This window comes from Salvia miltiorrhiza, chromosome 3, assembly GCF_028751815.1.
Source record: "Salvia miltiorrhiza cultivar Shanhuang (shh) chromosome 3, IMPLAD_Smil_shh, whole genome shotgun sequence".
NCBI classification, from domain to species: Eukaryota; Viridiplantae; Streptophyta; class Magnoliopsida; order Lamiales; family Lamiaceae; genus Salvia; species Salvia miltiorrhiza.
Window position 1 is genome coordinate 58,483,369 of NC_080389.1, and position 13,617 is coordinate 58,496,985.

The 13,617-nt window shown below is 36.9% G+C and overlaps 1 protein-coding gene across 1 annotated transcript; it reads left to right on the forward strand.

Annotated features, from left to right (window-relative positions):
• Positions 1 to 6,390: 6,390 nt before the first annotated feature.
• On the forward strand, positions 6,391 to 10,184 carry LOC131014795 (probable pectate lyase 13). Its single transcript, XM_057942883.1, has 5 exons — positions 6,391 to 6,989; positions 7,526 to 8,246; positions 8,350 to 8,541; positions 8,641 to 8,846; positions 9,905 to 10,184. Exons 1-5 carry the CDS (start codon positions 6,850 to 6,852, stop codon positions 10,122 to 10,124), a joined length of 1,479 nt encoding a protein of 492 aa, XP_057798866.1. The 5' UTR covers positions 6,391 to 6,849; the 3' UTR covers positions 10,125 to 10,184.
• The last annotated feature ends 3,433 nt before the right edge of the window (positions 10,185 to 13,617 follow it).

The following is a 13,617-nucleotide window of genomic DNA, read 5'->3' on the forward strand; positions in this document are numbered from 1 at the left end:
ATCGAACTTCAAGCTGCAAGCTTGTTCAAAGCTATATACAATTTGATATATACTCAGCAACGCATTTCAAGCATTTCATTAAAATGACATTCATACATCAAAGCATGATTTACAAAAGAAGAAAGAAAAGTTTGAGCTTTGTTTACATCTGTTGATTTTGGGCTGGAAGGTCGACGGCGGTGGCTCGGCGCCACTGTCGGTCTGGCTGGAAAGATAGAAGGTCGGGGGCTGTGAGGCGGCTCATCGCCGTTGCTCCGGCGAGGGTTTGAGAAGAGAGTCAGGGGAGGCCGAGCCTAGGGCTCCGGCGGGCGGCTTCTGCTGCTGCTTATCGGAAGAAGTCCGAGAGGGAAGCCAGGCGCTGCGGCTCTGCCGTTGCTGCCTAGCTACGGTGAAGAGTGGGGAAGGAGAGGACGACGGCGGCGGTGGCTTGATGCTCCTGCTGCCCGTCGATCCAGAGAGAGTCGGAGTCGGCGGCGGTAGTGGCTTCTCGCTGCTATCGCCGGAGTTCCAGAGGGAGGATCGGAGTTTGAGAGGGAGGAGCGGTGGCGGCTGGGGCTGCTATCGCCGGAGGTAGAACCGCGGGGGTTGAGCTTTCAGAGGGAGGCTAGAGCTCGGCGGCCTTGGCTGCTGTCTCTTGGCCACTGTCAGAGAGAGAGAGAGCTGGTGGCGGCAGCTCGTCGCTGCTGCTCCTCCGGCGAGCTCCACGGTGGGCGGCTGTTACCAGCCGAAGAGAGAGGGGCCGAGGAAGGCGGCTGGTCTTTTCGGTTGATGCGGCTGCCGGTCGACGGCTGCCTCGCCGGAAGGATGCGCGGTGGCGGGACTGATGGCTGAGAGAGAAGGGAGCGAGAGATGAGGGAAGAGGGAGCCGAGAGAGGGAGAAGAGAGTGAGATGTGATAGTATGTGTGTGTGTGTGCGGCTGGGGAGGAAGAAAAAGGGTGGTGGGGGTGTTGGGCTTTAGGTTTGGGTTAGGGGTTGGGCTTTAAATTTGGGCCGGGTTTTTAATTAGTGTTGGGCTGAAAATTTTGTTAGAATTTGGGCCGAGTTGGGCCGTTTTTTTTTCATTTTTTTTTTATTTATTTTTTTCAGTTGGGCTTGAGTCTTTGGGCCAAGTCAGTAATGGGCTCAGTTTATTTAATTTAGTTATGGGACGATTTTATGAGTACTTGGGCCGAGATTTTTAATTAAATGGGCTGAGTTATTTCTTAATTTTGGGCCGATTTTCTTTTATTAAGTTGGGCCTTTGATTATTTTAAATCATGGGCTGCCCAAGTATTTATTTAATTGGATTTGTGCATATTTTATTTAAAGGAGCTACACTATTATAATTAATTAGACTTATTAAGTTTAATTAATTATTTTCAAAGAGTAAATTTTTATAATAATATTAAATTATTATTATAAGCATATTTTAAGTAATTACTTATTATATGCTAAGCATGACATGAAATTGCATTATATTTTGCAAAAAGAGTATTTATGATTTAATTGGTTTTATTTATAATTCCAATTATTAAAGAAAGATGAGTAAGAATATTGTTGGTGTTCTTAACTCAAGAGAAATGTTTTCAATTATTTATTCATTAAATTTTGAAAACCCGGCTAAGTGAATCATAGAATATTAAGCACTTCACCATGACTTAAGATTAGAATTCAAGGAGACCTATTAAGAATAGATTTCTTGTAGGCTTTGAGCATCAGGAGGATTAGCACTGCTATTCCGATTCAGAGATAAGGTTAAACGACAGGCTTTGCCTAGACAGGTGGGCTTATTTTTCAAATGTATGATTTAGCTATTGAGCCTAAATATTCGTGTAATATAAACTGTTTATCCAATAAAATATTTTTGTGCACTCTACCATGTTTAATGCTCGTACAGTTAATCAATTGAGGTTCTCTTATGACCTAACACGTTGTTTGAGAATTGTGTACACTTGTTAGATGACTCGGTGGGTTGATCTCCATCGGGCACTAACCAGAGGCGTTATAAGGGTGCTCGACTGGATGTGTTCCGGAGCATAGTTATGATAGACCTGTCTGGATTAATTTCCGAGGTTTATTTTACTTGACTGGGTTACGCCCTCAGTTCAAGTCAGCGGGAGACAGAGATCCGTCGGTGGCTAGAGGTCCGGGATCATAGCGAGTAACAGAATGGAGTGTGCAAACGCGCGCAAAATAATTAAGTATATATATATATGAAAATGTTTTAACATGCATAGAAGTTATTTCTCTTTAAAACCTTCTATGTCATGTCAGTAAGATTGGATAAACTGTTCTTCAGATTATGAAATGCTTTAAAAGTTGCAGCCCACTAAGTACATTAGTACTTAGCCCAAAATTACTTTCAAATGTTTTCAGGTTAATGGCTGGTGATGACGGGGCAGAGCTGAGGCTAGGGTTCAACTCCGTATTTTGTCTTCCGCTATTGCACTAGCTTTTATTTGTCTTTTGTTTCTCCAACTTAAGACTTTTATGTTAAATTCTGAATTATGTTTTTATCGAGCTTAAACTCTCAACTTCTAGCTCTATGTTATTTAACGTTGGTTATCGGAAGCATGAAACCGAACTTGTGATCCTAAGGCTTGAATGTTGTTGATTGATTAGTATCATTTGATTTCTATCTTTCTTCATTCAAAGGGCATTGCCCAACATTTTTATTCTATTATCTGAATTTCACAAGGTTCTTCCCTTGTTCATTTATATGATTTTAGTCGTACCCCAGTTATAGTTTATTCCTTCAAGAATTGGGGTGTGACAATAAGTATTTCTTTATCAATATTTTTCCATAATTAAATTTTATAGAATATCAATGTGCGAAAGATAGATGGGCTAATGTATTAATGGAGATTGACCATTTTATTAAGGTTATGATTGATGAAGTTTAGTATAAATTCAATGTGGGATAGATGAAAACAAATGTATAAATGTCATATGGTGTAGAATTGGGAGTGAAACTAATTTATATTTGTTTCACTCATTGACCCACATTGAATTTATACTAAACTGCATCAATTCATAACCTAAATAAAAGGTTCAATCTCCATGAATATATTAGCTTATCTATCTTTTCCATATTGATATTCTATAAAATTTAATTATGGGAAAACCTTGATAAAGAAATACTTATGATATGTATTTCAAATAAATAATATTCCATATTGTTTTATAGTTGCAATAGTTTTTCATATTAGATTTATACTAAACTTCATAATTCGAGTCTAAGAAAATTATAATTAGATTTCAATATTTGGAAACCTAAATAAAAGTTTAGATATTCTCAAAATAAATAGGTTATTCAAATGAATTTGTCGTATAAAAAAATAATACTTAAATGTATTTTAAATAAATAAGTTATTCAATTTAATTGGTCATATAAATAAAGAAAATGATACTGAGATATATACGAAATAAATAATTTCTTCAATTTAATTTTGATCATGTTAAATAATTTGAAATAAACTTCACTCCCCCACTAATCTCATAAAGATATATCTAGATAAAAAGCATAATCTTCATTCATATATTAGCCTTTCATCTTTCGAGTTTTTGTTGAGACAGATGATCAGTTAAGATTACAAATTATATTTAGTTATCTATATATTTCCATAACTTAAATGAGTATGAGTAGTAGTGGGTATTACTATAAATTGGTCCTCAATCAAAATGTGTAGTAAATAATTCTTTATTAGTTTTCAAACGAATACGGGTATGGATTTATAAATTCAAAATGGGTTTAATCAATTATATAATATCCAAATATGTACATCAAATTTGATTTTTTATATTTTGTTATTTATCTATGTACTATATCAATTATCTATACATATTAGAGAGCTCTCCACTATTCTCTATAGTCTATCCTATGTGGCACTTGTGGAAAAGATAGATGGGCTAATGTATTCATGGATATTGACCCTTTTATTAAGGTTATGATTGATTAAGTTTAATATAAATTCAATGTGGGATAGATGAAAACAAATGTATAAATGTCATATGGTGTAGAATTGTTTTCATCTATCCCACATTGAATTTATACTAAACTTCATCAATCATAACCTTAATAAAAGGGTCAATCTGCATTAATACATTAGCCCCTCTATCTTTCCCACATTGATATTCTATAAAATTTAATTATGGGAAAACCTTGATAAAGAAATACTTATGATATGTATTTCAAATAAATAGTATTCCATATTTTTTTTATAATTGCAATAGTTTTTCATATTAGATTTATACTAAACTTCATAATTCGAGTCTAAGTAAATTCGACGGGATTTTAAATTTAATTGATAAGCTAATATATGAATAAATCATTATGAGATTAATGTGGAAATGAAGATTTATTTTAATTCATAAATATGCATTTTCACATTAATCTCATAATGATATATCTAAATAATTTGAATAAATATTAGCTTATCTAAATTCATAAAATTTTCAATTTAATTTTTCATGTAAAATAGTTTGAAATAAATATGCATTTCCACATTAATCTCATAATGATATATCTAAATAAAAGGCTTAATCTTCATTCATATATTAGCTTATCAATTATCATCGTTCCCACATTGATATTTTATCATTGTGCATTGATCTTTATTGAACTTCACCATGAAAAAAACATAAATAAAAGGATACTTTTCAGATGCATTTAAAATAAATAGATTCTTCAATTAAATTTGGTCATGAAAAATAATTTCAAATAAATTACCATTCTCGAATTGATCTAAGACTTGCTCATATATATTGAATCTCACAATTCACAATTTAAATAAAATGATTATTAAACTTTACCATTTAAAAATCTAAATAAAAAAATACTTAACTTTGAAAAAATAATAAAAATATATTTAAATATATTTGAAATAAATAGGTTATTACTGTTTGAAATTTTATCGAGATTATTAACTAATTATTGTTTGATATTTTATTTGTTTATATACATATTTTATAAATTTAAACAAATTCGAGAAATTAGTTGATATTATTATATGGGTTTAGGACGAGAATAAGTATTAAAATCATCACATATCTAATAGGAAAATGGAATACTCCTGTGTGGCATCACCATATTTTTGCATTTTTATTTATCCTAATTCTCTAAACATTTTCATATTTATTCATTCTTATTTATCTAAATCTTCTCATCGAACATTGATTTTTTATGAGATTTCACCAAAATAAAATCTATATTGAAGGATGTTCTTACTCTCCAAATCAAAAACCCACATTTAATTGGTGAAGTGATTGAGATTAATACAATTTAAATTGCAATAAAAGTTGATCAAATTTATTTAGTTGAATAAAAAATTATTTAATTTTTAAAAAAATAAATACTTGTGATTAAATAAATTATTTCTTCATTTTAATTTGGTCATGAAATAAGATATTTTGCATAAATTTTTCATGAAGATTGATTTTTTATGAAAATTTACCAATTGAAATACTAAATAAATTGATATGATATAATTTGAATATCACATCAATTTTCTCAAGCCTTAGACGAGATGATTCTCACAACTTAGTTATAGTCTTTCAAACTTCAAATAAGATGATTCTCACGAATCAGTTTTATTCTTTCAAACTCCAAACAAAATGATGCTTGAAACTCAGTTATGATATTTTAAGCTCTAAATAAGATGATGCACAAGTGGTGATTTTTTAAGCTCTATACAAGATGATATTTAGAAGTTAGTTATAATCTCACAAGCTTCAGAATATATAATCTCACAAGTCAGCCATGATCTTTCAAGCTCATAATGAAAATGATGTTTAGAAGTGAATTATGATATTTAAAGCATCAGATAGTGATGTTCAAACGATTGACGCATTCAGGCATAGTATTTTAGGGTCTAGACGAGATAATGCTCAAAAGTCAGATATCGTCTTTCGAGTTCTTGATGATCATGAGATGAGATGATGCTTAGATGAAAAATGAGATCTTAAATTAATTCTTATCCATCAATATATTAAAAATGTACAAAATTTATATAAACGGGTATTTTTACTATTCTAACAAAAAGTTAGTAACATTTAATTGACAAATATAATTAAGATTAATATAATGTAAATTCTATTACATCAAACTAAATAATTAAAAATTAATTTTATTATACAAAAATAATATAAATAATTTAAATTATAATTTAAAATCCCGTCGAATTTCGACGGGTTATACACTAGTAACCAATAAAAGACTGATCATCAATACATGGGTCAAAAGTGACAAAACCATTTCCTATTATCTGCAAAGGAATCTTTTTTATGTTCATTAATATGCAGCTAAATTCCAAAACATTAGTTCATGAGAGAATAATTTTTTTACGCCTAGTTGAAAACTTTTTATTCATTATTTATTTCTTTCTTTTTGAGAAACGTCTCTCAACTTTTCATTGGAGAATTCACCTGCAGTCACACTGACAGTGTCCCTTTGTAAATCCAAACATATGAAATTTTATTAATTATTTTCTTTTACTACTATATGGAGTATTTTCCAGCATCAAACAGTAGTAAATTGTGTCTGTAAAGAAGAGGCTGCACAAGGGAGACTGCAGTAGTGAGAGATTCCCCCTCTCTCTCTCTCTCCTCTCATTCTCTCTCTCTCTTGGAGCCTCCTCTCCATGCCCAGGATCTCTATTCTGCTTCAATCACCATTTCTGTTCCTTAAATTAGTCCACAACTGACACAATTATTTTATCTTTCATTATTATTATTATTGAATCATCAGCATTCATCTCTAGAAGCAAACACACCTCTTCATTTTTCATTTACAGACAAAAAACATTGCAGAAAAATCACATTGTGTTTTCACTGATTCTTAATTAATTACTCTGCTTCTTCCAATTCCAAAGATGGTTGTTCCTCACACCTACATTCTCTTGCTGCTTCTGTGCCTTATCTTCTCTTCCTCTGTTGGAGCAACCACTTTCTTCAATCTCACCCTCTCTCATCAGCACCCCAACCCTGATTTTGTGGCTCTACAAGTCAGAAGGTACTCTCAAATTTGTGAATTTCATATACATTATTGTTATTTTTGATATTTTTGAACATATCTCTGTATAAATTGAAAAGAATTGAGATTTCTAATCTGGACTTGGCATTTTACAGCTATCAGGATTTGGGTTTTCTTCTGCGATGTAGATAGTATCATTAAACCTAGATTTCTGCATCTGGGTTAGGGTTTTTGTTTCTACATTGCTTGTGGATTTAATACAGAGTGACATAATTTGGATTCTAATCTTTCTATCATTTCAAGATCTATGTTACCCAAAATTTGATTTTTCATGTATTTCTCCTGTTTTCCCTTTTACTATGTTTCTTGCCTAGATTTAATGTTTTTCTTTTCTATTTCTGGCAATTGCAGTATATCATTCACATTTATTGATCATCTACCTTTTAGCCTATTGTTTCAAGCTTATATGCTATAGCTAATTAAATTTCTGAGCGCCATTTTTTCTCATTTATTGATCATCTACACTTTAATAAACATAGCTTTTACTCACACATTGTGTTGAATATCGATCACAGGAGAGTGAATGAATCCATATCGAAACGCCGCCAGATTCTTGAAACCCCCTTATTGAGCAAAGCACAGTCACAATGCTTGACCGGAAACCCCATAGACGACTGCTGGCGCTGCGACTCCAACTGGGGCAACAACCGGCAGCGCCTGGCTGACTGCGCCATTGGCTTCGGCCAGGGCGCAATGGGGGGAAAGGGGGGACGTTTCTATGAAGTCACGGACTCCTCTGATCATGACACAGTGAGCCCAACCCCTGGCACCCTTCGCTACGCTGTCATCCAGGACGAGCCCCTCTGGATCACCTTCAAGTCCAACATGGTGATCAAGCTCAAGCATGAGCTGATTGTCAACAGCTACAAGACCATAGATGGCCGTGGCGCCAATGTGCAGATCACGGGGAACGGGTGCATCACGTTGCAGTATGTGAGCAATGTCATCATCCACAATGTGCAAGTGTACAACTGCATGCCATCTGGGAACACTGATATTAGGTCGAGCCCCACGCACGTTGGCCACAGGGGGAAGTCGGATGGTGATGGTATATCGATCTTTGGGTCAAGGAACATATGGATTGATCATTGCACGTTGTCTCATTGTACCGATGGATTGGTGGATATCATCATGGGATCTACGGCTATTACTTTGTCAAATAATTATTTTTCTGACCACAATGAGGTTATGCTGCTCGGGCATGATGATAAGTACTTGCCCGACTCGGGAATGCAGGTTGGTTGTTGCGGAAAAGACTGTGTTTTGATCAGTCCCTTTTGAATTATGTATGTGAAACTGATGATTGAGATTTGTTTGTTATGCTTGTGATGGGATGCAGGTCACGATAGCTTTGAACCGGTTTGGGGAGGGGCTCGTGCAGAGGATGCCGAGGGTGAGGAGGGGATATGTCCATGTGGTGAACAACGACTATTTTGAGTGGAAAATGTACGCGATTGGAGGAAGTGCTGGCCCGACTGTGAATAGTGAGGATAATCGCTTCACTGCACCGGTCGATCCCAGTGCTAAGGAGGTACAATGCTTCTTACATTTGTAGGTTACATTTGTTGTGTGCATTTCTCATGAAAGGAACGCTGCAAATATGAAAATATGCATACTACATCGTCTCTAGGTGACAAGACGCGAGGATACAAGCGAGGGGGAGTGGGCAGACTGGAACTGGAGGACGGACGGGGACTTGATGGTGAATGGTGCATTCTTCGTGCCATCCGGTGAAGGGGCTACAATGCAGTATGCCAAGGCCTCGAGCTTCAACCCTAAATCGGCTAACCAAATCGAGCAACTAACCATGAATGCTGGTGTTCTTGGTGGCACAAGGTACACACACACACACATTAATCTTTGCTTCTATTACTACATGTCATACCTAGTTGTGTGTGTTTGCTTCAAGTATCAACTCTTAGAGCATGTGCATCATTTGTCAATGTGGATTAGACTACAATAGTGTCACTACTTGTAACATGCACTTATACTATAAAACAGAAAATAAAACACTATTTTGCAGGTAGGTTAAATAGACTGACAATGTGCAATGCAACTTTCCATACCTAAGCATCCAAGCATAGATAAATGCCTTTGTTTCTAGTATTACTTTTTCTTTTTAAGTAATGCCCATTGCTTTACAACCTTTCACTAGTAAAGAGTGTTTTCATCTTTTCACATCGTGTGATGTTGGAGAGAGATAACTAGGAGGTCATTGGTCACATTTCTTTATGTTTGCTGAATATGTTAGAGCATTTAAAATAAGGGAAATTATCATTTAATATCTTGAACTTTTAATTTTGCTAACAATTCTACCTCATTGTTTGATTTTCTACAACTAAGTTCTAACTCAAAGCACACCGGAAAGATACACATGAACATGTCAAAGAGAAAAATCCATGTCTGGAAACGTCGTAGTTTTGAGAGTGCTCTGATTGGGAACGTCAGCTATCGGAAATCGAATGATAGAATGAAATTATAAGCAACATTGATAGTATGAGTATTAATTTGTAATTTCTCATAAATAAGAGCATAATTATGAAAGAGTCAAAATATTGGTATATAAAATTATGTATATTTCAAGAAAACTAAGTTTCTCCTCCTCATGCAATCCAGCCCATAGGTGTGGGCCCAGTTCTTTCCGGACCTACTGGGCTGCCAGCTTAGTGACAGTGCTTTATGCACTGGTACATTGTCACGTAGACTTTTTGCAGTGTGTGCTTTTCTGGGTTGTACCATCGAAATTTAATTACCCTTTTACCCTCGACTAAATTATTAGCGATGTTCTGTGTTTTTTTTAGTCGGAATTAATCATGAGTTTATATTATTCTTAAATAGAAGCGTGTAATGCTAAGAAATTTAAGCCTTAGAATGTTAATTCATTTGGTGTTCAGGGACAACAGCGTTAGATCATATGGTGGCGGGTCCACCACTACCGGGACAAGTGGCGACAGCGGCGGCGGCGGGTCTAGCGGAGGTGGCGGTGACTATTTTGGGATGATATTTGCGGCCGGCGCCGCCCCGAGAAAGGCATCACCGCCCAGCATCTTGTTTTTGTCTTTCCTAATTATTCTAATATTGTATATCTCCACCATTGCTGGTGGTTTGCTATGATTAACCTCATTCATTTTAATATTTTGAGGTGGAAGAAAAAAGAAATCAATTTTGTGGGAAGATACGTGGGCCCCCCTATTTACCCCGAACCAGTTGCAAAAGTTGACAAATTGGGCAAGTAGCTGAAACTTGAAAGATCACTTATTAAATTCACCGAATAATATTCCGACATCACATTATGAAATAACGTCTCTTACTCTTTAAGTCTTAAGGCTAGAAATTGAACTTCTTCAAAAAAAGGCTAGAAATTGAAATGTGGACGAATAATCATAATTGGACTTATTTGAAGATAGGTATCTCTCTCTCTCCGACGAATAATTGATGGGCAAATGGTTTTTAATACCCACTTTTATAATACATCTATCAAATCTACCCACCTATATAAAACATCTATGAAAAATACCCACTTCATAATAAAATACCATTTCTACCCTTATACTTAATTTCTCTTTATCTCCCATCTTTTGCCTAATTAAGCTTGACTGGTATATCGGCTGGAAACTTTCCTCGTGCCCGATAGGTTACTTCGGTAAACTGGGTCTGGACTGTGAGACAACGCCACGTACTGTTAAGCAAAAAATGATTAAAATTGATAATTGTTCAAATTGATCCCGCGCTTCTCAAAATGGTATCAGAGCGGGTTTTTATAGAGGAATTATATAATTTTTAGTTTATTTTGTTATTAACCCATGTGGGTGGAGACTCCATAAAAAATTATGGATCCGGACGAATGTCCGAGATGTGTACCATACAGGAACACTCTCCAACATTTGGAGAGCGAAATGACCCGTCTACTTGACGGACTCAACTGGAATAATCGAGCCCTCGTTACCAACCTACGACGAGGAGAAGATGTCGAGATTATTCGTGATATCATCACGAGCATCCAATTCTACCATGAGAACCTCATGGGACTCGCCGCCACCAGAACGGCGATTGAACGAACCAGAGATGAGGCCCATCAGTCACACGATTGATGGAACCAAAAGACAAAGCAGGAGTAGTCTATCCAGGCTACCAAAAGATCGAGCCAAGCTCTTCCGACAACGTCAACTTGCGGGAGATCCAAAAGACGGTGGAATATTATGGCGTCAAGCTGTACGATCTACCGATGGAGATGAGCAGAATATCACTCAAACAAGAGGAAATATTAACCCTCTTGCGTGATATCCAGAAAAGAATAGAGGAGATCGAAAGGCGAAAACCATGTTCCGGAAAAATTCGGAATCAATGGTCCAAAGACCCGACGTCTACATCTCTATTTGATGCAGCACCCAAGGAGTTGCAGCCGGAGGATATAATCCGAATCATGAGAGGCAAATATCATGAATAGCCTTGACAGAATCGGATTAGAAGATCTACAGGAGTTAGCAGAATCTTTTGCTAACCTCAATATGGTGGATCTAAAGATGAATCAAGGAGATGAGGTTCCCAAAACAGAGCCTCAGGGAGAAGAATCGTCAAAGAAGGGGTCAGCTCAAGACGATGCAAGCCAGTTCCAAAGAACCAGGCGACGGAGACCTCAGATGCAGGATACTCCTGTAGGAAAGGTCACACTAGAACCAATCCATCCATACGGATTGATTCTCAACCTTGACGAAGCCAGTTTCAAGGAATGGGAGGGTCTCATCGACGATTGGGCTTCATCATTAAAGGTCGTAATTGCCACAATTGATTACGACAAAAAAGAATTTGCCAGAGTCTTCGAAGCTAGCTTAGCAGGGATGGCAAAATTATACTGGGAAGGACTTAAAGTTCCAACCAGGGAGGAGATGTTTAGTAGCACGTCCTTATATGACATCATTAAGGAAATTACTAAACAAATCAAAATCCATTTCTTGGGAATGGGTTTCTTCGAAGGATCCGCAGAGGAGAAGCGCAAAAAATATCAACAGGCACTTTACAATCTAAGGTTGATAGTGCTAGAGCCAAAAGCTCTCAATGAATTTTTGCGTTTATACACCCTATATGTCCATATGGGGGAAGTTGAAGATCAGACGGCCATGGACCTTTTCTTTCCAAAGCTTCCAAGTCCATGGAGGGAAATGCTCATCAATGAGTATGTTTCACCAGGAGGATATCCACTTGACAGTGCTTCAAGAAGGATGTCTTATGTTCACAAGAAGCTGTCCGAATGGTGCCAGAAGGCGGCGGACCAGAGGAATCTCAAGAGATTGAGAAGACTCAACAAGAAATCCCCATTGATGTGCGACAACATCGATCTTCCAACAGAAATTGGTGCTGAGTTGCTATATCAAAGGAGGAGCCGAAAGAAACATAGGTATCAACCCTATGAAAGAAGGTCCAGAAGGAATTCTTGGAAGCCAAGAACTATGTGGACCAGACAGAAGGCACGCTCCTACAAGACAGGCCAACGGAGCGGTCCATCAAGAAACCGATTCTCAAATCAAAAGAGAATCCCGGCGAGAAAAACTTTCAGGCGCACTCAGGCCAAAGCAAATGAAAGTTTCAAGGATTGCAACTGCTGGTCGTGCGGTGCAAAGGGGCATATTTCAACCAATTGCCCAGACAATGAGAAAAGGAAGATAAGAAGATTCGAATCCACACCGGATATCGAAGACGCTATCTACCACCAAAAATTGATACCCGTGTATCAGTTTGAAGATATATCCTCTGATGAGAGTATATATGAGCAAGAAGAAGTCTTTAGTTCTGAAGATTCGGAAATGTCCGATGGATCAACCGGAGACGAGTCAGACTAAAGAAGAACACGAGGTCCACCACATCCAGAAGGAGGATCAGAATGGATTCACTAGCCATTTTCTGATTCCACAAGAAGAAGTGGTGAAAAAACTCGTGAAGAAACTCAATAGGGAAACTGGAGAGGTACAAACATACCAAAGGTTTTCCAATGGGAGATTGAATCGAGTTTTTAATAACTTGATTCCATCCAAAAGGAAGCATCATGTCTATTTTGGTGTCACAAACCGAGAAATGGCGCTTCCAATGGAAATTACAAGTAATCAGGTGGAGATCCAGCTGGTTCCTGCTGAAGATATTAGGCAGGATCTTAAGAAAATGAAGCCAGAAGTCGCAAGCACGATGAAATGGATTCATATTGGAGCAATTCAGTTGGTAATCAAATCATCCCTCTCCCCAGGGACAGATCAACCAATTGATGTCGCACTCTGCGACAAAAGAATCAGGGATACTAGAGCATCAGTTCTGGGAGCCTTTTCGGGCAATCTCTATGCCAAGAGGATTATAACCGAGTTCTATCCACAGATCGCTTATAATCTACAGGATTCATCCTTCAGCCGAGCCCTGACCCTCTATCAGGACTACAAAAAGAAGGAGCTTATGACAGAAGGGAATAGGCCATACTCATTGACTTATCAAGTCTCGTATGCCTTATCAAATTCCCATCACACAGAATTATTTCTGGGAAAAGAGTTCATTGAAATTCCAGAAATATTCAAGGAGGTAGCCAAGGCAGTCAAACCAAACCGAGTGGAGATTCCTCAGATCGGAG

Coding starts and splice junctions, on each gene's coding strand:
- LOC131014795 (XM_057942883.1), top strand. CDS start 6,850: ATGGTTGTTCCTCACACCTACATTCTCTTGCTGCTTCTGTGCCTTATC. Junction 6,990..7,525: donor GTGGCTCTACAAGTCAGAAG/GTACTCTCAAAT, acceptor TATCGATCACAG/GAGAGTGAATGAATCCATAT. Junction 8,542..8,640: donor TCGATCCCAGTGCTAAGGAG/GTACAATGCTTC, acceptor CATCGTCTCTAG/GTGACAAGACGCGAGGATAC.